The sequence below is a fragment of the Sciurus carolinensis genome (genome assembly GCF_902686445.1).
Source record: "Sciurus carolinensis chromosome 19 unlocalized genomic scaffold, mSciCar1.2 SUPER_34, whole genome shotgun sequence".
Taxonomy (NCBI): Eukaryota; Metazoa; Chordata; class Mammalia; order Rodentia; family Sciuridae; genus Sciurus; species Sciurus carolinensis.
Window position 1 is genome coordinate 4,299,234 of NW_025920112.1, and position 26,098 is coordinate 4,325,331.

The 26,098-nt window shown below is 46.6% G+C and overlaps 1 protein-coding gene across 2 annotated transcripts; it reads left to right on the forward strand.

Moving 5' to 3' along the window:
* The first annotated feature begins 4,153 nt into the window (after positions 1 to 4,153).
* LOC124973422 (olfactory receptor 2L13-like) lies at positions 4,154 to 11,306 on the forward strand. Of its 2 annotated transcripts, none has more exons than XM_047537362.1 (2): positions 4,154 to 4,256; positions 10,046 to 11,305. In XM_047537362.1, the coding sequence occupies exon 2, from the start codon at positions 10,105 to 10,107 to the stop codon at positions 11,041 to 11,043; it is 939 nt and encodes a 312-aa protein (XP_047393318.1). In that variant the 5' UTR covers positions 4,154 to 4,256; positions 10,046 to 10,104; the 3' UTR covers positions 11,044 to 11,305. The 2 variants fall into 2 exon arrangements, with proteins under 2 accessions (XP_047393318.1, XP_047393319.1); XM_047537363.1 differs by having other exon boundaries at positions 4,175 to 4,256; positions 10,220 to 11,306.
* The last annotated feature ends 14,792 nt before the right edge of the window (positions 11,307 to 26,098 follow it).

Here is a 26,098-nt window from a genome sequence, read left to right on the forward strand (position 1 = left end):
ACAGTGTCCTTGCAGTCCCTCCCTCAGAGGGCCCTGAGGGTGGTCAGGGAAGGTGCCTGCTCATGGCACAGAGCACCTCCACAGAGTCCGTGGGTGGACTGTGTCCAGGTGAAGGACCCCAACCCTGCCAAGGCCGGCAGTGGGAAGGGGAGTGAGGCCAGGTCGAGGGGTCCTGGGAAGAGTGTGGAAGGGGACAACACTCAGCAGAGACCCAACACGACTGGAATTTAGAGCAGGGCGGGATGTGAGGGTGTCCGGGGTGCACTCCACTTTTGGCCATGGCCAACCTTCCACGTGAATAGTGCCCATGTCTTTAGAGGAGAACTGAGTCGCACCAGGATGAGCTGAGAGTTTCCAGAGCCCAGCTGCACACGGCAGCCAGCCCAGCACTGCACCAGCACCAGGCTGACACAGGGGCTCCCTGCTCATGACTCCAGGACTCAGTGCCCAGCACAACCCGCTCCACACAAGGTCCATCGCCTCCATCCACATCCCGCAGTCCACGTGCAGATGTCCTGAGCGCATGCCATCTCCCTTGTAAAAGACTTGCATCGTCACGTTGCCACAAGGACGCTGACCCCTGAGACGAGTACCAGCTTGCTGTGGCCTTGGTCCTCTCTGCAGAGTTAGCCAAGGTGTGAAGGCCCTGGGAAGAGCGGGGTTCATTTCCTCTAACATGGGCTTAAGACAGGGAAAGAATGTGGTCACATGGACAAAGGACAGCCATGCAGGACACGCACAGCTCAGGTCAGGGGTGGCATACGCAAGTAGCAAAGGGGACAGTGTCCTCGACCTGAAGCTCTGATCCCCAGCTGCCAGACCAGCGCTGCTTCCTAGAACCCTCAGCATGGCAGGGACGCGTCTCCTCCCTGTGCAAACTCGCATCCTCACTGAAACTAGGTCCTCTCCACACCAAATCTCATGCTTCCCCAGGTTCTCTGCCTCCAGAAAAGCAGGAGGAATGTGCAAGGGCAGTCATCGAAACCCTCTGATTCCCCAAGAGCTGGGCGCTGGGGAACAAAACAACTCTGCTTTTCTGTTTCCTCCCACACTTTATTTAGAGGAACCAGAAAACTTACACGATCCGCAACATTAGATCACCAGGAGCAACGTTGCATGACTTTTTCATTTCTTAATATTTCACTGGTGCATTTTGGATTCTCATCATTGTGAGGCTTAAGTTGAAATTTTTATAAATATATGGAATACAATTTGCTCCATTTCAGACCCCATACGTCTTCTCTCCCTCCTTCCTGCCTGCTGTCTCCTTTCACCTACTCTGCTGGTCTTCCTCCTATTTATTTGTTCATTTATGGAGCTCCACAGATACACATAAAGCTGTTGTTCATGGAGAGATGATCACATATCCACACCCCACAATTTGGTCAGTTTCACTCTCCGGTTCCTCCCTCTTCCCATTCCCTCTTCCCTGACCTCCATCCCTTTGTCTCCCACTGATCACTGCTCTCTTTTCATGGAATCCCCTTCTTGATTTTTCTTACTTTGCTCTAACTTCAGCAGATGGAGGAAACACTCCCCCTCAAGTGTCAGAGTCTGGCTTATTCCACCTCACATGAGAGTCTGCAGTTCCACCCACTTACCAGCAGGTAACATAATTTCACTCTTCTTTATGGCTGAGTGAAGCCACATTTTCTCCCTGCATTTGCTGGTTGGTGGCACCTGTGCAGCTTGCAGAACTTGACTGCTGTGCATTGTGCTGCTCTGAGCATTGGTGTGCATGTGTTCCTGCAGCATGCTGGTTTGGGTTCCTGTGGGTGAATACCAGGAGTGGGACACCTGGGTGACATGGGGTTCCATCCTAGTCCTTAGAGGAAGCTCCATCCTGCTTCCAGAAGTGGTTGTACTAATTTATAGTTCAACCAAAAATAATATGAATTGACTTTTTCCCCATTGTCACCAACAGTCATTATTGTTCATAGTTCTGGTGATTTCTATGTAGTCTTGATTTGTGTTTCTCTGATTACTAGGGAATTCTCCTGGTGGAGTTTCTTGGGTCTTCTAAGTAGAGGAAGAGTCCTCAGCAAACAGAGACTCATTCACTTCTTCCTTTCCTAATGTGTCTCTTTAATTTCCTCCTCTTGTTCAGCTAGAGTTCCAGGAACCACCTTGAAAACAAGGGGCAATAGTGGATATTGGTGTCTTGTTCCTGAGTTTAGTGGACATGCTTTCGTTTTCTTTTTCCCCATTCAGCAGGTTGCTGACTCTGAGCTTGTCATACATAGCCCTTAAGGTGTTGCAGCAGGTTCCTTCTATGCCTAGTTCCTCTGGTGTTTCTAACATTTTGGGGTGTTGGATTTTTTGCACCACTTTACCTGCAACTATTTAGATGACCGTGTGCTTCCTGTCCCTCCTTCTATTGATATGAAGTATTAAATTTATTGATTTGTGTATATTGAGCCAAACTTGCACTGGTGACATGAAACCCACTTGGTCATGGTGCAATATCTTCTTAATGTGTTTCTGAAGGCTGTCTATTGATTTTTTTAAGGATTTTTATATCCGTGTTCGCCTGGGATATCAATCTGTACTTTTCTTTCCTTGATGTATCTGGTCTTCTTTGGATAAGACTTCACAGAAACAGTTTGGGAGTCTTCCTTCTTTTTGTATCTCATGGAATAATTTGAGAAAGATTGGTGCTGAATCTTCTTTAAAGGTCTGGTAGAACATGGCCAAGGAACCTCTGGACCAGGGCAATTTTTTCTTGGAATGCTTTTAATTGCAGTTTCCTTCCCATTGCTCCATATTTGCTTGTTTACATTTTCCATATCATCAGCAATCAATTTGGGTTGGTGATATGTGACTAGAAATTCATCAATTACTTTGAGAATTTATAGTTTATGGGGTAAACATGTTTGAAATTGTTTCTACTGATCCTCTGCATTTCAGTACTCTCTGGGGTGGTAACACCTTTGCAGGTCTAACTTGGGTTATTTGTGTCCTGCATGTGTCTTTTAGTTAGTTTGTCTAAGTTAGTTTGTCATGTTTAGCTCTCAAAGACCCATCTCTGTTGCATTCATCCTTTTTATTTTTTTGTATTCTTTATTTCCTAAATTATACTTATCATCTGAAATATTTCCTGTCTTCCACAGATTTTGGAATTAGTTTATTCTTTCTCTCTGGGGTTCTGATGTGTAATATTGGATTACTCATCTATGAGTTTTCTTTCTTTCTTCCTTTCCTTCTTTCTTTCTTTCTTTCTTTCTTTCTTTCTTTCTTAATAGCACTGAATGCTTTTGACTTTCCTCATATGGCATTCATACTGTCCCAGAGACTTTGATATGTTCTGTGTTCTAATTTTGCTGAAATTTTTTCCACTATGATCCATTCATAATTTAAGGGTATTTTTCAACCTCCATTTCTTTATGGTTCCTATAATTTTTCATGGTGTTGATTATACTTTTATTCCTTTATGACTGGCCCAGAAATATTTTTGATTTTTGTTTATTTCTAATATTTTCATTGCGTCTCACAGATGAACATTCCTTAGGGTTCCTGCATCTTGTTCATCCTTAGGTCTCTAACTTACAAAATAAGAGGATTTTCGTTAACACCATCAACTATCTCACAGAGCTCTCCTTCCTGTTCTGAAATAGCTGGTTCCTCCCTCCTGAGACTACCTCTGGGCAGCAGGCCAGAGCTGCAGAGCTGACCACATGAGAAGATTTGCTCTAAGCTTGAGAGGAGTTCATCTCTGCGTCAGCAAAGTCAGGTGAAAGGACCAGGCTCTGTCCCTGTGGGCTTGGACATTGGGGATCAATTAGAGGGAAGAGAGGACACCTAGGGCCTGCTGGAGGAAGGACCTGCACACCAGGTGCCGCAGCTCCTCCCTCTGTCCCCCTGTGTGGAACTGAGTAAGTGTGACATGTGTTGCTCTGTTTTGGTGGAACAAGGGAACAGCAAAGGAAGACGTGTGAGCAGACAACATCATAATAACGCAGGGAAGCATTGCATGAGGAAGAAGACCTTTGTGGTCTCAGCGTGAGGTCGATGGCTAGAGCAGGTACCCTGAGCAGAGTGTGTTCTGAGGACTCCTTCCTGGTGCCTCTGGCGTCTCCCACCAGGAGAGCTGGGTGAGATCAGAGCCTGCTGCTCAGTGGCAGGACCTTGTAAGCCTAGCATGGCAGGGAGCAATCTCCATGTGCAACAGTTCGAAGCAGTCAGTAAACTGTCAGTAGGGAATCTTGAAGTTACACAACTATTTCTCTCAAAATACAAACTCGAGAACTTCAGACAAGGTGAGTCAAGATGATATTAATGAACTGAGTTGCTTTGGGATAGATTTTTATAAGGGGAATATTTGGAGATGAGGTTTCGTATCATAAGGACACAGTTGCTGCTGCACAAAGAAAACAGGGGTTTAATAATGACCTGGAAAATCTAAGGGTGAACGTACATGTAGCATGAGGCCGTGTGAGCCTGTTAAAATCACACAGTGTGCTGCTCTCAAGGGGCTGGACCTTAGCTGAGACAACAACCTCCTCTGTTTTGGGGTCTTCTCTGTGTTCAGCACATGGACGGAGGAGAGGAGATGACCGCACACACCAGCACCCTCTGTATTGAGCTCACAGAGCTCACTCACTCCTGTCCCCTAAATTCTGTCCTCAGAACCTCCTAGGAAAATGTGGGGAAGGAGTTAGCTGAGGCTCAGACACGTTGCTGGTTGTCTTAGGCTGGAGGTCTGTAATATTTTAAAACTGTGCACTGTTGCAGAGACATGTTTAAGCAGCTCTAAGATGGCGGCTGGTGTTGAGTCAAGAGGTGGCGCATAATTAGTGTTAACACGGCATGATCTACCTTTGCCTAATTAGTTAATGTCTCCTCTGCGCTAGTGGTCAACAGGTGTTCCTCATTCTTTCTTGATTGGTACTGTGGGGCTTGCTTCAATTGTGCTAGTCCTAAGTTGATTGGCTGCCTTAGGTATATAGGACATTCTCTTCATTGGGCGGGGGTCGCAGGTTGCAGGACGTAGGCTGCAGGCTGCAGGCTGCACGCCCCACGCCCCACCCCGCACCTCCAAGAAGTGACCCACCTTTAAGAAGCAGTAGACCTTTGATAAGCGTAGCCTCTCTGAAAGCATAGCACCTTTGAAATTAAGCAAAGCCTCTCTTCCTCTCAAAGCTTATCTTCCTTTAAGCAAAGCCTCTCGCTCTCCTCTCAAAGACTCTTTCTCTTATGTAAAGTCTCCCCTCTCCTAAGCAAAACCGTTCTTCCTCTATAAACTAGGGAAGATAGTAGAAGTAGCAAATTTCCAGTCCACCTCCGATAAATACTCAGGCGATTGTTGCCGCGAGCGGCGACATACTGCTTATAACATTTGCAAGGTAAACCCAAATCTAATACCAGTACACTCGAATGTTTCAGATTCTATCAAATAGGTTCTTTTGTTTTCTTTGTTTTTTTAATTCTATATTCTTGAGCAATAAACTGTGCAGGATGATCACCTGGCAGCCACAGGAACAGCCTTCACCAAGGTGTAATGCAACCAAGAATGTGGGGTTTTCAGTATTTCTGTTGCAAGAAATGACATTCCATACCTAATTTTTCAAAGTTGCTGGTAATCAATGCAAAGAAATCTTCATGTGTCACCCAAATGTGCTAGTTCCTAGGAGCTCAATTAATAAGTGAACAGGATCATAAAAGTACTCACTCGAGCCCATTTTCTGACAAAATGAAACTCTTCAATTTGGTTAAAAATGAATACTTATTGTAATACCATTTAACACACCTGTTCTAAGATACCCTGATGTGCAAAGGGTGCAGCACAGAATCTAGTATAAACATCTGCCTCCCTCTAAAGACTGGGCAGCTGGAGTGACAAACTGACAGCAGGCTCTGCAGACACCAGGGGTGCTGGCGTCCGTCTTCCTCTAGATTAAACCTGGACTAGACACAGAACTCAGGAAACCACCACAAGCAGCACCATGCCCCACAGGCCAGGGTCTCTGTGGAAAGATTGGGTTACAAAATGACCTGGTCACATTTTCTTAGTTTGGTCTTTATTGATAATTTAATTCTAAGGCTCACTCTTGGCTCAGTCAATCAGCAGATCTGCTGAGCCTCCTATGCAGTAGTCCCTGAGCCAAGGGGCAGAGACAGAGGATTCAGTGGGTGACCCTGTCCCTAAGCAGCACCCAGCTCTGCTGATGTGTCCAGGCCTCAGGGCTCCCTAGCAGGCTTGGCTTCCTCTGCTAAACCCAGGGCAGCCCCACTGTATTCAATGCCCACTGCCAAGGCTCTGTGGGGCTCCTCCTCTCACCTCTGCTCAACCAGAGCCCCTGTGGGAGCTCCAGGGTCCTGACCCATGCACACCCACTGGCCTCTCACCTGGTCCAGAACAGACTCCAGTCCTCTTTCCTCCCACACACCTGCCCTGGAGCCTGGAGCTTGCAGAGCACTCTGTCTCTGTGCTGTGCTGAGGACAGGCAGGCTCCTCCAGGGCTGGTCCTGCTGCTCAGTCTGTGCACAGTGTTCCAGAGCCTGAGGCTCCCATGTCACCTCCTGGAGTGGTTCTCAGTGCCCTGCCCAGCTGGCCCTCTGTCCTTCCCCCTGCTCTCCTGTGCCTGCTCTTACTGATGTCCACACACCTCACAGCACATGTGTGAGCTGCTGCTCTGTGGTCTTGTCACCCACTAAACATGAACTCCAGATTGTGGAACCTTGTGTGCCTTAACCACTAACTCAAGTCGATACCTGCAGCACTGCCACAAATCAGCAGCACTGAGCACGTTTTGAAGGTGTGACTGCCTCTCAGTGCTGGGCACTCTGTGGCCTCCTTCTCTGTGAGGGCAGCAGCTCTGTGTCTAGACCGTGCTGGGTGCACAGGGAGCCTGGGATCACGTCTCTCAGCAGGTGCAGGGATGCTGTGCCCTGCTGGCCTCCTGACCCTCCTGTCTCACTCTCAGTGACAGCCCTCGCATGTGTCCCCTCTGGTGGGACAAGCTGTCTTCACAGGTTTATTCAAGTTCATCACAGGTGTGTGAAGCAACGAGAGCTCTTGGGTTACTGAGGTGAAGAGTGACCACAGACTCTTAGTTGCTCCTCTTTAATGCAAATGAACATCCTCCACAGGCTGAGGCATGAGGGCTCCTTCAGGTGGAAGAGCACCAGCCTCAAGTGGGAACTCTCACCAAGACTGGACCCGGGAGACGCAGACACACACTGCACACACAGGGAACCTGCCTCCACCTGTGCATGTCGGGAGGATGAACAGAGTTAAAACCCACTTCCAGAGCTGACATGCTTAAGGGGAGAGGTGGTGAAGGGCTGGGGTGCAGAGGCGCCTTCCAGGAAAGGCCTCAGCTAGGAATCACCTGGGGGGAACTCGCTCTTCCTCATCTCACTTGGGCTTTCCTTCGCCTGCAGGACTGACATCTAGTTTTGTTTGGCTTCCGGACATGATTAAGTCTGGACGGGGCACGTGCTCAGCTGTGTGAGCTCCAGTCAGGAAGCCGCCTCTGCTCAGGTTCCTCCCAGGTGCACAGCTCAGCAGCCCTCAGCTCCTGCTGCACCTAGGAAGCTAAACTGCAGGACAGCCAGGGAGAAGCATCCTCCCAAGCCCAGGTGCCTGACCTGACTGAATCACGGAATCAGGTGTGATCTTTGAAGGACAGTAACACTTACACCAACCACTTGGGAAAATCATTCCCCAGTCTCTAAATGTGGCATGGTGGAATGATTAGGATGTGACCCCACAGTCTGATCCCAGGCATAACTGCATTTTAGAATGTTATCTTCACATCCATGAATTCACTTAACATGGGAAATAAAAACCTTTGGCCTAAATTCATATTGAAATAAGTGTGATAATGGGAAGAATGCTTCTTGTAAGTTATGGCATCTCCAAGATTCCTCTAGTATGTCTCTGTGTGTGCTTCCATTATCCACACCCATGTTGCACTACTGTTACTCTGCTAGTTCTAGCTTGCCGCTATAAAAATAGAATGAAAACCTCATATATTATTTAATCTGTCAACCTCATCATGTGTAATTTGCTTCAAAGAATAAAAGGAAAATATATATGAAAACCCTCTTATTTGATAATAAGTTTGGAAGATTTCCACAGATGGAAACCTCATTAGGACAGAGCATCAAGGAACATGTTATAATGAGGGTGATCATATAGGACTCATGATACCTTATCATTAAAGAACAATGCTTTTGGAAGGTGACCCACTTTTACGAGCAGCAGAGAAGTTTATTTTGTGAAGGTGAGCAGACAACTCCTGGGACAAGTCTCTGATTATGCAGTTGCAGTAGAGCTGGTGGAGAGGAGAGAGCAGGAACTGCAGATGTGGAGTAGGCAGGTCCCTGAGGTTGCAGGTTCAAGCACACAGGGACCTTCTGAGCCACACAGCCAGGTCTGTGGTAAACAGCAGAGCTGAGCTGAGGAGGGGAAGCAGGACCCTGGCTTCTCAGGAGCTGAGACAGGTGCACAGTCCTGAGGAATAGTCCTGCTAAGCACTGCCTAGGAAGCATTCCTTAAGCAATTTCATTTGTGTTTGTGGTACATGGTTGTAGACTTTGTGTTTCAAGTTGAGATGGTTACCAAAGAGACCAACTAGAACATTCAGTTCAGATATCAAAATCAATTGAATCCTTTTTCATGTATTTGTTGGCCATTTGTTTTTCTTCTTTTGAAAAGTTTCTGTTTAGTTCATTTGACCATTTATTAATTGAATTCTTTGATTTTTTCTAATATAACTTGTGAGTTTTTTGATCTAAGTACTAATCCTCTGTCAGAATAGTACCTACCAAAGATTCCCTCCCATTCTGTAGGTTGTCTCTTCACATCCCTTATTCTTTCCTTTGCCTTGTAGAAGTTATTTTCAACTTGATAGAATGCCATTAATAAAGTCCAGGCCTTATTTCCTAAGCTTTAGAGGTGCTTATAGAAAAGTTGTTGCCTGTGCCATATGCTGGACCTTTGACCCTGTTTTCTTCTAGCAGTGACAGTTTCTGGTTTGATTCCCAGATCTTGATCCAATTTGAGTTGACTTTTGTGCAGAGTGAGAGATAAGGATTTTCTTTCCCTCTTCTACATATGGATAACCAGGTTTTCCAGCACCATTTGTAGAAAAGACCATCTTTTTTCCAGCGAATGTTTTTCTCACTGTGTCAGGGATCAAATAACTGTAGATGGGTGACTTTGTCTCTGTCTTCTAGTCTGTACCATTAGCAAGTAGGAAAATGTCAATCAAAACTGCACAAAGATTGCACTGCACACCACTCAGAAGAGCAGTCATCACCAATACAAATAAGAATCAATGCTAGCAAGGATGTGGAGAAAATGAAACACTTTCACAGTGTTGGGCTTGTAATCAGTACAAGCAAAATGGAAATCAGTATGGAGGTTCCTCAAGACTAAGCATAGAACAGCCCTAGAGCAAGGTGTGCCACTCCTCAGAATTTATCCAGAGGAATCAAAGTCATCAAGTTGCACTGATACACGCACACCCATGTTTATACAGCACAATTTACAATAGAGCGGACATTATTTTAGCCATAAAGAAAAAGTAAGTTTTGTTATTTAAAGAAAATGCATGGATTTCAAGTTCATTAATGTTAGAGAAAGAAACCCAACTCAAAAGGTCAAGAGTCATGTTTTCTCTCATATGTGGAAGTTAGGGTGGAAAAAGGAAAAGAAAGGTGAGCAGATAGGAACCTCCCACAAATCAAAGGCAGATTAGTAGGGGAAATGGGCAGGACCTGGGAGGCAGGAGAGATGGGGAACATTCTAGGGGGGAATGTCAGCCACATTCTACTGCTACAGTGTGTGGACGAACAAACATCTGACTACAAATGCCGTCATGACGTACAACTACAATGAGCCACTAAAAAAAGGGGGAAAAGACTGTCACATTAAAGAGAGAGTAGATATTAGCTACTATTACACATTTGTTGTCTGAAGCATACAGACACTTGTATAAAAATTCATTTAACAAAAGAAACAGTATTGTAGCTTAACAATTCGTTCTGAAAAACACTAATAAATTTAAACTCTTTTATTCTCCTCTTGTTTTTTCAGATTATTACTTAGATTTTGTTTCCATTTTTATTCCAAAAAAATCAAAGCAGTGCATTTTCATGGAGAAATGCAATGAAACATCCAATGGCTTTATTTTGTTGGGGTTGTTTCCTCAAACTCACACTGGCCTTCTTCTCTTGCTCCTCATCATGGTTGTGTTTGTCTTCGCCTCAGTGGGGAACTCAGGAATGACCGCCCTCATCCTCTTGGACCCCCGGCTCCACACCCCCATGTACTTTCTCCTCAGCCAGCTCTCCCTCATGGACCTGCTGTACATCTCCTCCACTGTGCCCAAGATGGCGTCCAACTTCCTCTCGGGACAGAAGAGCATCTCCTTCCTGGGCTGTGGTGTGCAAAGCTTCTTCTTCCTGACCATGGCCGGATCAGAAGGCTTAATCCTGGTCTCCATGGCCTATGACCGCTTTGTGGCCATCTGCCACCCCCTCCACTACCCCATCCACATGAGTAAAGTGACATGTGTGAAGATGATCCTGGGGTCCTGGACACTGGGCTCCATCAACTCCCTGGCACACACTGTCTACATCCTCCATCTTCCTTACTGCAGGTCCAGGGCCATCAATCATTTCTTCTGTGATGTTCCCGCCATGGTGCCTCTGGCCTGTGTGGACACCTGGGTCTACGAGTACATGGTGTTTGTGAGCACAAGCCTGTTTCTCCTTGTCCCTTTCCTTGGCATCACTGCCTCCTATGGACGGGTCCTCTTTGCTGTCTTCCACATGCGCTCAAAAGAGGGAAGGAGAAAGGCCTTCACCACGTGCTCCACACACTTAACCGTGGTGATATTTTACTGTGCGCCATTTGCCTACACATATCTCAGACCCAAGAGCCTCCGCTCACCAGCAGAGGATAAGAGCCTGGCTGTCTTCTACACCATCCTCACCCCCATGCTCAACCCCATCATCTACAGCCTGAGGAACAAGGAGGTCCTGGGCGCCATGGGAAGAGTGTGTGGGATGTTCTCCTCCAGGAAGACATGAGCACAGCTGTACTAGCTTCTTGGTACTGCTTCTATCCATGACACTGGGAACACTCTAGAAAATCACTGACCAAAAGGAGGTATGAGACTGACATATGTCACTACAACTTTCAAGTGACACATTTATCAGTAAAATTAATAGAAATATTATGTTGACAATTATAAACTCATATAATGATTAATATTTTAATTGAAAACATTAAAGTTCATGTTAAAATTAACAATGTAAACATTGATTACATTTTATTTCATACTATTATAAATTATCGCACACAATACAGCATATGACCTTATATCAATTAGTCAATGAAATATATACTGATATTGAAATGTAATCAGCTCTACATGAGTCACATTAAATTATTAGTTTTGTATACTTCGTTTTCACTATATTTTGTCAAACCTTGTGTGCAATTTATACTTATAACCCACACCTATAGGACTCTAGGCATTCAAATGTCCCACAGACATGTGTCCAGTGTCTACAAAGTGACAGGATATCTGGGTGAGTCAAAGTCCTTTTCTTTAGGGAAAGATGTGGCTTCATTTTCTAAGTATGAGTCCTCATTTGGGACAAAGAATTGTACACTAAACCCTTAACAATAGCCATTCACTTCCTTCAAATTCCAGCGGTGACTCCTATGGACACATGCACGTTAAGCGGTCCCTACAGGCCACAGTCACCCCACCTCTGACCATCCTGGCACGCGCTCTGTGAAGAAGCCCTCTCAGCCTCGCCATGGAGGCTGCACTTTTCTTTCACGTCCATCTTGAAATTCTTTGACCAGCAGCGTCCATGGTCCTTGACTCCACTACGAGATTCATCTTGGCTCTATCACCAGTGGCTCCTCTGAGCTGCTCTTTGGGGTCTTCTTGGCTACAATCTGGAAAGTCAATCTGGACAGTAGTGGGCCCTCTAAGTGTGCATGGCTGTCCCCTCCTCACAGGCAGCCTGTGTCTGCGAGTATCACCATGTCCCATCTTTCTACTCTGTCTGCCTGGTCATTTCCATGAGCCATCGGCCACGGGCCCAGCTCCTTTTTGGGCATTATTCTTCAGCCTGTGTCCCCTCCACATTTCCCCAGATTCATGCTTAAGGGATTTATTGAGGTCACTTGGTCTGTTCGTCCTGGAATGAGCACAATTTGTCTTTTGTTTCACCTGGAGACATCCATTTCTATCTCACAGAGGTTCAGGGCATTGGTCTCCATGGGTGCACATCCAGCCTGATCGCTCAGTGTTTCTAAGATGGTAGGGGACATCTGATGTCTCTCAATATGCTTCTTTTCTATTTCAATAGGGGTTAATATGCTTCATTGTTTTCAATTAAGAGCTCTGGCGGATACGACTGGTTTCAAATGTCAATTTGAATGTAACTAGAAAATATTATGGAAATCAGGAGCAGTAATTATACTAATGGAGGAGAGAAATATATTAAAACATTTAGGAAACAATAAGGTTTTATAATTATCTAGATAGGTGGCAATTGGAGGAAAGTGCTCAGTGGGAGAACCAAATGTCAAACTAGCCTCCAATTTTCATTCATTCATTCATTCATTCATTTTGGTACCAGAGACTGAATCCATGAGAGGTCATCCACCGGGCCACAACCCCAGCCTTCTTTCCTTTTTAATTTGGAGATGGGGTATCATGAATTCCCAATTATGGGACACTTACCTTTACCACTATGTCCACTACATTACTATAAATATTCAGTATTTAGTGATGGATAAATCACCACTTCTTAAAGTAATTACGTTCTCAGCTCCTAAGACTTATTAATAATCCTGAGTAAGGTTCTGCACAGAAATCATCTAGAAAGAAATGCTAGTTATTTTATTTATTTTTGCTATGTATAGTACTAGAATTAATATTTCAAAACCATGGATATATCTATTAATTACAGAAATATGTACCAGAAAGAATTTGAACAGGAATTCTTGTTGGTGTAGTGTATCTTTCAGTAATTTTTACAGTGCTCATGAATTCTTTTACTTTATTCTTGCAACAGAAAGTTTTTATTTCTTCTTCATTTCTGAAAGGTACCTTTATTGGATATAACAATTTTGACTGGCAATTATTCTTTCAGGGTATGAGCAATCTCCTTGACTTTAGGGTTTGAGTTGAGAAGTCAGAAGTGGGTCTTACTGGTTTACCTCAAAATGGGTCCACAAGTTTTACTCTGTTGCAGCTTTCCTTAATTTTTATGTAAGCCATTTTAATTATGATGTGCATTGGAAAGGTTCTTTTCTGATCTTGTCTCTTCAGTTTTCTTCATGAATCCAGTATGTGGTTTTTCATCTCATTCCTAAGGTAATAAAAATCTGAGGCTATTATTTCACTAAAAAGGGTTTGAATGCCATTAGCCCATATCTCCCTTCTTTTTAATCCATATGACTCTAATATTTGGACTCTTGATTTTGTCCAAAGTGCTTGTATATTTAGGTCATTCTTGATTTTATTTCTTCATTCCATACTGAGTGTTCAAGTAAATATACCTTGCCGACAAGGACTGACGTTCTGTGCCTGATTTTCTACTCTATCTGATCTACTGGTGATACTTTCAGTTGAATTTGTAATGACTTCCTTGTGTCTTTCATTTCTGGAATTCTGATGGGCTTTTCCGTGTTTAATTTCTGTCTTTAATTAAATGGTCTTTCACTTTCTGCACTGAGTCTCTTCCCTTGTTCCTCTGATCTTATTTTAGCTCTTTGAACATGTAGATAATCCATTTGTACAGTCTTTGTCTGGAATGCCATCCACCTCCACATCTGCAGGCTCCTTTCGTGGGGTACAGAAACTTTGATGGAGACTTATTTGCTGTTTCCTCGTGTTTTCAGAGTTCTTGGACAGGTGCATCTGTGGAGATGGATTCCTGTGTCTTTTCTAGGTGAGCGCCCTTGCGCCCTTGCGTGTGTGGTTATCTCTCATGTCTTACGTCCTGTGTGTTGGTATCCTTCAGTGTCACCACTTAGCCTCAGAATGATCTGAGCCTTAAGTTCAAGCTCCAGTTCCACTCAAGCTGCTGACGTAGGACAGCTGTTTTAATCCATGGAGAGTGGCTACAGTACCACAGACTCTCAGCACTGTCGACTGAACTCTCCTGTTTAGGGAGATCAGCATTTAACCCAAGCAACAGCACTACACAGCCTCAAGGTGGGAATGGCACTAAACACCAGGTGCCAACTGGGTCGCCCATCAGGTTAACAACACAGCATCACAGAGTGTGGGGCAGGAGTCACACCCACTGCACAGTTTCCACCGAGAGCAAGGTTCAGTTCTTCAAGTGAAGACAACTGAGGTAGGAAGACAAGAGAAAGTTTGGAATATTTTTAAAAACAGGGGAGAGTCAGGGGAGGGGTAGCAAGTGATGGCTGGAAAGAAGGAGGAGCAATAAAAATCTAAAGCAATAGAATAAATACGGAGAGGATGAGGAAATGAGAGGATGTGTCTATCAGAGAGGGGTGAAGGCAAGGAGGAATGAGAACAAACCCTAAGGTAAAAAGAAATAAAAACTCAAACCAAAACCAGCCCAGAAAAACCTACCACTCCAGGACAGGAAAAAGAAGAGATGAGTGGGACAAAAATGGTAAAAATGAAAAACAACACACACACACACATGCACACATGCACAGACACATGCACACATACACACACATACAAACACACGTGTACATGCACATCCACACACACACAATGGTGCCGTCTGCTGGAGTCCAGGTCTCAGGATCCCCAATCCCTGCAAAATCCTCACATATTCTACGACGATGGGCATTCAGATGAGGGTGTCTGACCACATTCTGTCCTTTTCCGAGACGTCTGCATGGGCTGCCAGCAGCCAAGGGGGCCTCAGTCCTCAGTGTGCCCACCCTGCCCAGAGATGCTCAGTGTCCTTCCATCACCAGCTGGCTCCTCATGGGTTGGTTGAGACCCACCTCCCTCTCTTCCCCATGTTCTCCTGTGCCACGTTGACTCACAGGGCTGCCCCTCGATGATTATTTTACTGTCCAATGCTGAATTGCAATGAATTTCCTCCGTCAGCCCACTGGACAGGGGAACTTCTGCGACTGGGATCCCAGCTCAGGGGCAGCTGTCACCCGCAGCCTCCCTCTACTCCACCTTCCCCCACGGAATAAGTTTCTCCTCCAACACTTTCACCATATTACCAGGAAAATTCATCTTTCCTTATTGTGGAATAAGACTGCTTGTTTTCCATAGGCAACCATGTCATCGCCGTGCATTCATCTGAGCCGATTAGGAAATCAGTTCCCTCTGAACTTCTGTCTCCTGGGGACGTCTTCCGGAAGCACAGAGTGTGGAAGGCAGCATTTCTCTGCAAGGCAGAAGTCCCTCAAAGTAGTCAGGGTGCATATGATTGTACCACGGCAGTGAGTTGCTTATTTGGTATCTGGAAAGGTGGAGACAGTGAAGGCCACTCTGTTGTGCTCTTGGAGAATACCTGGAAGTTGCCACAGGTCCCAGAAGGTAAGCGGTGGCCCCGACGGCCTGAGTCTCTGGCACCCATGTGGTGCCTCCACAGGACACCGTCTAGAAGCTGATGGTGACCGTGTCTGCCTACCTGCCTGCTGCTTCAGAGAACACTGCTTTCACCATCCACTCTCCTCGACTGCGGAAACCCTGTGACGGGCAGGTGCAGGACGAGATCACACAGGGAATACACCCTGGATGACGGTCGCCAGCTCTCCTCTGCCAGGCAGCTGGACTCTCACACTGGGCTGGAGTGGCCACCACCCTGACCGTCAATCATCATATGAAATACCGTGATCTTGAGAGAGATTTATGCCTCTTTAATGAAAAGGAGAGTTTTTAAAAACCTTGTCTCTCCATTTTTCATTGAAAAATTAAGAGCAAATAAAAAGAAATAAGACCATTGCTTATTTTTTTAATTCCTGAAATAATTTTGCACAAATTTTATAATTCAACTGAAACTGTAAGAACTGTACTAAATTAACAGGAAAAGACAAATTGTTTTCATGATTGTTATCACACTCTGCCTTCTTCTCAGCAACTGTCATGCAAATAACTGGATTTTTTTCTTCTAAGAATTTGGTAACTCTTTAGCTTGGTGGGATCTAATGACACACTGACTGTAATGATTTTGGATTGTGTGAGGGACCTCCAGGTGTTGATTTGGGATGCATTTCTATTTGAATATTATATTTTCAGTTTTTCTTAGCAGAATGAAAAAATATCAGACTAAATTTTTCTGTGATAGTACGTACTGTCTGACTGCAGATATGTTGGACAAGATCAGGGGCATGGAGCTGAATTATTCATATTACTCAAAAAACTCAATAGCAAGAAAATAATCTGATGATTAAATGGTCAAGTGATCCAATAAATAGTCTATAAAAAGATGTCCAAAGGACCAAAGATGTTTGAAAAACGTATAACATCACCAATCACAAATGAAATGCAAATAAAAACCACAGGAGATGCCACTTCACACTCATTTATTTGTGCACTTCATACCTATTTGAATGACTGTTATCCAAAAACAAAAGCTACCTGTTTGTGAGAATTCAGAGGAAAGGGAACCCTCCCACACGTAGCTAATAGGAATGATGATTGGCGTGGTCACTTTGGAAAGAGGCATGGTGGCTCCTTGAAAACCTAAAAATAGAACTCCCTTCTCAGCCAGCTGTCCCTCATGGGCCTCTTGTGCAGCTCCACCTTCTTCCCCAAGATAGCCATTGACTTTTGTGGGGAAGAAGCAACATCTCCCGGGTCAGCTGTGGGTTCCAGCTCTTTCTTCTCATGACGCTGGTGGGGGCCCAGTACCTCCTCCTGGCGGTCATGGCTTATGACCGCTCCGTGGCCATCTGCCACCCACTGCACTACTCAGCCCTCATGCGCCCGCCATCTCTCCCGTCCTGGTGGCTGGAACCTGGCTGGGGGCGCTTCTCAGTGCCCTGACCCAGGTCACGTGCACCATGACGCTCCCCTTCTGTGCCTCCAGGGAAATCCACCATTTCTTTTGTGAGATCCCAGCTCTTCTGGAACTCGTCTGTGCGGACACCTCTCTTTATGAAGACGGTCTCTTGGTCAGTAGCGCAGTGTTCCTGCTCCTTCCAATATCTGCCATCGTGGCCTCTTAGGGGCAGATCCTCTCCACTGTTTTCAGGCTAGGCTCCAACCTGGGTGAGGAAGGCTCTGGCCACCTGCTCCTCCCACGTGGTTGTGGTGTCCCTCTTCTATGGGTCAGCCATCAGCAAGTACCTCCTGCCCAAGGCCTCCCACAGGGCTGAGCAGGACCAAGTGGTCTCCATCTTCGACACCATCCTCACCCCCGTGCTCAACCCCTCACCTACAGCCTGAGGAACAAGGAGGTGGCTGCAGCCTCAGGAAGCCCTGGGAAGGTGAGTGACCAGGAGGCTGGCTGCTGTTAGGACAGGGAGGGGAAGGCTGGGCCTCTGCTGCAGAGGGGCCTTGCCACCACCCAGAGGCCAGCACTCAGCAGGCCAGGGCACCTCTCTGCTGCCACCTGGGGCTGGCATTCCACCTGCCGGTGGCCAACTGTTGAGGGGCAGAGACTGCTTCACGGGAGCGTCCACTAAGCATCATGCTGAAAACGAGAAACATACCAGCACCTTTGATCAGAAGGAAGCACAACCGTTTTGATTAGAGAGTGGGAACGTGCCCACTATGAGAGCATACTGATTTCATACTGTACCTCAAAAGGTCCAGCTGGCGCAGCAGCATTTTATAAAGTAAATATCTGTAACAAACTGTCCAACATTCATTTTCCAGTTAAGGGACAATATTTAATTTTGAGTATATAAACACAAGTGCATGTTTCTTTTTTAAGATTCTTTATTTAGAGATAATACGCTTTTAACTAAATACTTAAAGCATGGATTTAGACTGATAAATATTTGAAGTTTGTCCTAATTAACCCCTATTGTCTGCTTATCTATTATCTTATTGATCCATCCACTTTATGCTGTTATAGTACGACCTTTTCTATGGATTCATTTTTCTTGATAAGCTGTCAAGAGTAAAATACTAGGATTGAGGGAATGATTATTATCTTTATTTCTTAAATCAACATCTTTTACATTTAGATTGGTAAAACATGGGCTGCATTGGTTTACCAATGAATATTTGGTGCCAATCAACAGTAAGGTCTTTTCTCACATCTCTGTGCTGGTTATCATCCTTATTGGAGGGGTTATTTGCAATATGACTTGTTACATATTTGCCTGATTTTCATAGTTTCTTATATATTCAACTTTTTTTTTATTCTTCTAATGAATAAATAATCCATTTATCTCATAATTGTAGTGCTGTTCTACATATTTTATATTTGAATTTATGTAAATTTCACCCTGCAAATTTATTTATTAGAAAATTTTTTCACTCTCCATATTTTATATTTTCTCTCATTTTTCACTAGTTTAGATTTTTCCTTCAAACTTAAAATTCCAAGTTCCATCAGTTCCTAAGGTACAGTATTTCTTTGAGTAATGATCAATAGAGTCTTGTATCATTCGTGTAGTAAGAAATAAAAAATTTTACTTACCAAATATTAATTACATAAAGTGTTCCCAACTGGAACTGACTCACAAGAAGAATAAAAATAATCATAATGTTAAATTTTCCATTAGCACCAACATTGTACAATCTCATAGCTCTTTAATCTGTTCCGATACCTGGTAGCACTTGCTTGGCCTAGGTTTCCTCTGACTTTCGACTGCATGATATGCTGTAACTGAACGTTACGTGCATGAGCAAGCTCTCCCTGACTGCATGACACCGAGGGCCCCCGGCACCACCAAGGCACCAGCACAGACAATACTCTCACCCCCTCCGAAGTGTAGTGGCCTGCTTAGATTCTGTTCATCCTTGTTTTCAGTTTACTATTAGTATTTACAATGCTAAAGAACACAGGACAGCTGATCTTTTTAGCTGAACGTAACCATGCTTTGTGCATCTTGCTGAGCCCCATTTCTGGAGTTCCATATTCTGCTTGTGAGAGTCCTGCATTTGATGGCGCTCACTTCGCAGCTGGGTGCCACGGGGGCATAAACACACCCACTCCCTCCACATTCTGTTGTTGCTGGGCCTCTGAATGCTTCCCATTTCCTGCCCATTCTGAACAATCCATAGCAGCATGTGTGTCCCCATTTTCTGGTAGAGAGAGGCAGGGGCCTTTGAGATCGTGCTTTGAGTGAAACTGAGAGGAATTCCACAGTCAGGTGTGAAAGATGTGGCTTTGGTGGATACGCCGTTCCTCCTTGCTCTGCGAGTTCAAAGAAATCCCACCAACGTCACCTCAGCCACCTTTCCAAATGTCCACAGTTAGATTCTCAGCTCTGTGGAAAACTTTTAAAACCCGGGACATGCCAAGACGAGGCTGCAGAGCAGCAGAGGGACTCGCACATACCAGCTCAAGGCTGACAGGAAGCTGTGGCCTTCAAGAGCATCACCTAGATGGACGAAGATGAGTGAAGAGCACGGGAAGCACTCAGCAAGCCACAAAGCACAGCTAACTCATCCGATAGTGAACCCAGACAGCGCAGTGGCAAGATGACTGACTTCCCAACGGTGGGTGCTGAAACGTTGGGCGTCCACACACCAGGGAGTGAAACCAGGCGTGAACGACAACCTGCTGAGAAGCTAACCCACAGCATATAGCTTAATGTAAAATGCAAAACTCTACTGTCAAGAACACAGGAAGTCTAGACCACTGGGTTTGGCAGAGAGTTTTTACTTAGGAATCCAAGATGGCTCCAAGAAAGGTGAATATGATAGAATGAACCTTTACAAAATTGAAGACTTCTGAAATCAACAGTATTAAAGGAGTGGGGTAAAACATGCCCCACCATGAGGTAAAATATTTGTAAAAAAAAAAAAAAAAAAAAAAACACATTTGTAGTTGAGCACTGTGGTGCTTGTCTGTAATCCCAGCAGCTCAGGAGGCTGCGGCAGGAAGATTGGGAGTTCAAAGCCAACCTCAGCAGAAGTGAGGTGCTAAGCAACTCAGTGAGACCCTGTTTTTAAATAAAATACAAAATAGGGATGGGGGTGTGACTCATTGGTCCAGTGGAACTGATTTCGATCCCTGGTACTCTCCCACCCAGAAACAAACAAACAAACAAACATATATAGCCGGGCACGGTGGTACACATCTGTAATCCCAGCCACTCTGGAGGTTAGGGTAGGAAGGTCACAAGATCAAGGTCAGTTTCAGCGACATAATAAGATCCTGTCTAAAAATTAAAAAAGGGCTAGGGGTGTAGCTCTTTTCACTCCTAGGTTCAACCCCAGAACCACAAAAGACAATAGATAGATAAATAGATAATGACCTTGTTTTCAAAATATTTTAAAACTATTAAAAGTAAACAATATGAAAGGAAAAACGATTTAAATGAACAAAAGATCTGAAAATCACTTCCGCTCAGAAGATACACTGATGGTAAATAAGCATGTGAGGAGACAGACACCATCTCCCTTGGGGAGCTGAAGCTGAAGCACGGGTGGGCCGCCGCACACCTGCTAGAAGGAGCCCTAACCGTGACAAGGCTGGTGGTGCCCTCGGACGCACAGCACAAGGGCACTCTGTCCTTCTAGTGCAGATGCACGCCAAGACAGCCACCGGATGGCACTTGGGCAGCTCCTTGCAGACACATTCGTTCTCCCACGTGATCCACGTCTGACTATCGACCCAGTTGATTTCTGAACCTGGAGTCACACAAATCTTTAGAAGAATGTCAAACGTGGCTTTGTTCATTCACCAGAAACTGGAAGCCACCAAGACACTGTTTAATCACCAAATGGCTAAACCAGGCTCCTCCACCACGGAGTTTCATCCAGAGGGACAAAGAAATCAAGGCAAAGGTGTTTGCTGAGCGCACATTGCCAAGTGAAGGAAGCTGGCTGACAAGGTCCCTCCTCACAATCCCACCATGGAACAGGCTTTAAACGCAAAGCAGCTGTTTTATGTGGTTTCACAGTTTCTTGTCGGCAGTGAAAAGTTATGTCTAATTCTTGTTATTCTATCATGGTTATTAATGAAAATCCATAATCACATTAATTCTCTTAAATTTATTTTGATGTAGGGAAGGAGAAATTTTAAAGTTTAAACTTTAGAATAAAACTTTAAAGAAATTTAAAATTAAACTTTAAGGAAATTTGTATTATTGGTGATTTGTCATCCATGTAATGTATGATTCTCTTTGATCATTTAAGGATAGTTTTTTCCTCTTTATTTTTGTTTCCTATATTTTGTATATTATTCTTAAGTTGTAGAGACACGCTTACAGCCGTTTGAGGAAGTAACTCTAAGATGGCGGCTGGCGATGGGCCAAGAGGTGGTGCATAATTAACATGGTGTGATCTCTCATGACCTTTTGCCTGATTGGTTGATGTCTCGTCCGCACTCATGATCAACATGTGTTCCTCATTCTTTCTTGATTGGTACCGTGGTGCATGCTCCAATCGTGCTACTTAATCCTAAACTGATTGGCTGCCTTAGTGTATATAAGACATTCTCTTCACCTGGGAGAGGACGCACCTCTAAGAAGCAGATCTCTAAGAAACAGCACCTCTGAAAGCATAGCCTCTCTTCCTCTAAAAGCAAGCCTCTCTTCCTCTATAAACTAGGGAGCAAGCAAGCAAGCAAGGAAACAGCCTAGAAAAAGATAAAGAAGTAGTTCATTCCCAGTCCGCCTCCGATTCCTTCCCGCGGGATTGTTGCTGCAGGTGGCAACATTAAGTATATCTAGATATTTTGTATTTTATGGATATCTTGATTTTTTTCCTTTACTGATGCTTATCCAGTATCCTATGATGAAAATCTATTATTTAAGGAATTAAAGCTTGAGTTTAAAAAAAAAAAAAAATCAAAGCTCTAAACCAGAGACTGTGAAAAGATTCCATGGTCACCCAGGGAGTAGGAGCCCAGTGGAGAAGTGAGCGACAGGATAAGGAGGTTCGTGTGTTGGGAACAGAGGGAGGAAGGTCACTGTGGGGACCTGACAGATCCTCCCCTGTGGGAGCGAGCTCAGCGTCGGTGACAGCAAGTCCTGCCTGGGAGGTGCCCTGGGCCTGACGTGAGGAGAGGCTCCACCTCAGGCCTTCCTCTCCAAAGCCACAGGCCGGTCCTGAGAGTCCACCTCCCGTGCCCTGGCTGCTCAGCGGGACACCCAGCACCTGCAGAGCGGAGTGCAGTCTGTTGTGCGCCTCCTCTTGGCACCCGGGAGACAAGGGCAGGCCCTGTGTGGCTGTCCCTGCGTGGCCGTCCCTCGCCTGCTCGTCGTGATCCTACAGCTGTTCTAACAACTGCTCTCCAGTTAGTGGGAAGAGTAGGAAAGGCAGAAGGCAGCCAGTTCTTCCTCTCCACCATTTGAAACTGGGGTAGGTCAACATCTTGGAGTCTAGATTTAATACTTAGCATTGTAAAAGATCCCAATTCTGAGTGTTTCTATGATGATAAAATATGGTACATATTTTATATGTGCCTGTCCCAGAGACTACAACCTGTAACGTGAGAGTGACCATAAATGTCTCCCTTTAATGAAGAAGAATCTTAGACCCGGAGAAGGAAGACATGTCCCCGAGATGATCTCACGTGACACTCAGGAGGGCCTTCAGAGTGACCTTCTTGATCCTGCTCTTGGGATTCTCTCCAGAATTTCTTCAAAGCAAGTGCAAAATGACAACGCGTCCCTCTCTGCCTCCCAGCCGGCAGCAAGGAGCCCAGGTGCCACTAGGGACTGCACTGTGTGGAGGTGAAGCCCTCAGGCCATGGGGATCTCAGGTGACGCAGAATCTAGTGACCTTTGACACCAGAGCTCCCGCTGCCTTCTTTCTAGAGGCTGATTTCTGTTCCCTCATGTCCCATCTAACATGGGCCAGAAGGAAGAGCGTTCTTTGGAACTGGACTGCGTAACAATTTCCACTAACTCTCCCTGAGAAGGTGCTTGAACACTCTGTGCCCTGCTCCGGGGGTGCAGAAGGAACCTGGGGCAGTACCCGCTCGTGCGACTGTCATTTTGTTGTCCTTCTCTCTGACATTTTCACGCATGGAAAGCAGAGGCCTGCGGGTAGAATCATCAGGACTCCGCCACAGCCCCACCTTGTTCCCTGAAACCTCCCAGGCACCTCTCCACTCCCGCCTCCCATGACTCATCCCCCTAGACCCTGGGCGTTCTGACTCTTGACTGGCTGCACTGTGCTATTTGCTCCACCCTCCCCAGATGAGAAACCCCGGGAAGGTAGGCTCAGCAGTCTGTGGATGCACACATCTGCCGTCTACAGCGGGCTCCCAGGGAGGTCTGTTGAATCAGTCTGAATCCCCACTGTGACCCCAGCTGAAAGTGATTGAGCTGCAGCTGGCTGCCCATAAACCCACCCTCCAGAAGGAGACTGCACGTCAACCAGATCCTGACAGCCACCTCTGCAGGAGGAACTTCCTCGTTATCAGTGCCAAGTCGACGTTCCACGGTGTGCAGCAGTGTGCACAGGAACATCAGCTTCTCCAGAGGTGCCTTCGGGGGGAGACAACCCAGAAGTTTAAATGGGAAATCACAGCCAGAAAGCGCAAAGAAGACCTTCCCTTGTCAGAACCCCCGCACCTGCCTCTCTTTTCTTCCCACTTTTTGTGTCTATGATGCTGTTGGTCATCCGGGCATTCAGCAGCCTTCCTGTGACCATGAAATGGACACAAGGACGGGGACCACTCGAACTCCAGGCAGGAACTGAAGCATGAGGTTCCTCTGCACTAACCGCTCCTTACAGCACAGAGCGCCTCCCACGTTCCTGACGCAGCTTTGACCTGCTTCTAGGTATGGTAACAGAAATGCCTCTTCCTCCTTCTTCCCAAACACTGTGACCACTCCGGGAATTCCAGTCCCTGTCATACCATTTGCAAACAAGGCTAATATAATTTTCTGGTTTCAAACTGTAGATTGCAGATGGAGAAAGGGTTTGTTTTGGATCATACACACTTGGCAAAGCCCGATGCCGGGAAGCACTTCACTGTTTGCTAACAGCACATGCCTCTCAAGAAAATCTGCAAAATCAGTTTGAGTGCATGCCCCCAAAAGACAACAGAACAGGCAACGGGCTCAAATCAGGTGGAGCTTGCAAAGAGGGCTGAGTGCTCCCGCTCAAGGGAGTGCTCCACCTTCTCCCCTTTCTTCAGCCTACGCTCTTGCCTGGTTCTGCCTCCCTCTGTGCTCCACTAGTGACGGGTTCTTACACTGCGACCAGGAACCAGGTGCAGCCAGGAGCTCCATGAGTCACCTCCATGAGCACAAGAACTCCTCTGCACCGTCCGTCTGCACTCTCTGTCAGCCTGCCCGCCTTACAACGGAGATCTCCTGGCTGCCGCTGAAATCCTCGCCTGGATCCTCACGCTGGACCTTCTGATGGTAACGACAGAGTCTCCTTTCTTATTGAAACATCGGCCTCAATTTACAAGCACATCGAGCATGTGTTTCATTTCAAAAGTAAACAAAACCTTCCAGTTTCCGTAAAGTGTTCCCCATTTATCCATTTTCTTTTCAAGCCCCAGGGTAAACTTTTAAAAGCAAAGTCTCTCCTTTATTGCTGCAAAACACACGGTGCCCAAACTAATGGCTCAGAAGAGCTGTAATAGTTTTATTATTGTTCCCAAGTCTCCCGATTTTTATGGTTTTATTTTCCCTATCAGTGTTCAGCCTGTTAAGGATCACTTAGGAAAGCGCATGCTCCGAGCGCCAGCTTCAGGAGAGGGGGCCTGTCAGGCACCGCAGGCTGGAGTGGCAGCTCGGCAGCACCCGTCTCCCCCCCCCCCCCCCCCCCCCCCCGCGGTCCTTCGCGTTCAGCGGTCTGGCCTGAGCTTCTTTGGAAGCTGGACCCCCACAATCAGTAGCCGACAGCCCCCAGGAGCTGGTCCAGGCCTGACACAGGAGACACTTGCTGCATCCCGCTGCTGCAGGCGGCTCCGGTGGCCACGTGGAGCGGAGGGCGTGAGGCGCAGGTCACGCTTGCCCAGGTGCCAGGCCTGGCGGAATCCCGGGCGACTGATCTCCCTGCCATCCTCGCTTTGCTGGCCCCGTTCCCTCCGCAGCAGCCGGAGGCCCATGGAGCTTCTCTGCCACCCGCAACGCCTTGGCACGAACCTGGCTGGCCGTCTCGGGCGGACAAGGGCGCTGTCCCGCAGCCGCGACGCCTCCGCGGCAGACGGAGTGGCCTGCAGACCAGACCGCATCGCTGAGCTCCCGCAGGACGCCCGCCTGGCCTTCGCGCCGGCTGTCAGTTCTGCCTAGGGGTCCTCACTCTGGCGGCATCGCTGCTTTCCTGTCCGCGGGCAGGCCGAGCTCGCTCCAGTCACCCCACAGTCTTCCCGGTGGCCACACAGCTGCGGCCAGAACGTGACCTGGACATCGCCCTGGCCTGGTCCCCCAGCTGTCTCCACGGGGATTCCGTCCTGTTCACAGCACGTAGGCTACGTGGCAGTTTCCTCCTCTGTCATCCATTGTCACCGCCCCTCCCAGAGCAGGAGGTGGAGCAGATGTTCAGACCCAGCCTGGAACAGCGCCGGGAGCAGGAGGCTGACCCCACGACCTGGGCAGGGGCTCTAACAGTCACTCGGCGCCAGGTGAAGATCCGCGGTAGGGCTTCGATGTTGGACGCTGACGGGTCAATGAAACTCCTCTGCCGGGCGACAGCATCTGACCAGGGTGTGCAAAGGCGCACGGTTCGGAAGAGGCGCTCAGTGTGCTGTGGCCGCCATGATCAGCAGCCCAGAGCCATTCAAGGAAGCGCTATTTCCCTTCTCCCTGCCTCTCTAGAGGAGGCCCAGCAGTGAGACCGCACAGCCTCCGCATGAGCATCGGAGGCGGTCAGTAGACCCTCCCTTGAGAAGTCCTGCTTCTGAAGTCCAGCTGGGCTGTACGCTGGCACAACACACGCCAGTCAAACCACAGGTGGATCGGAAGCCACTGAGGAATTCTGCTGAAATTCTGAAGGTTGGTGATGCAGAATCGTGATCAAACAGCATGGCTTTGTAGGGCTTTAACGTAGGCAGGATTCTAAATTCACCCTTG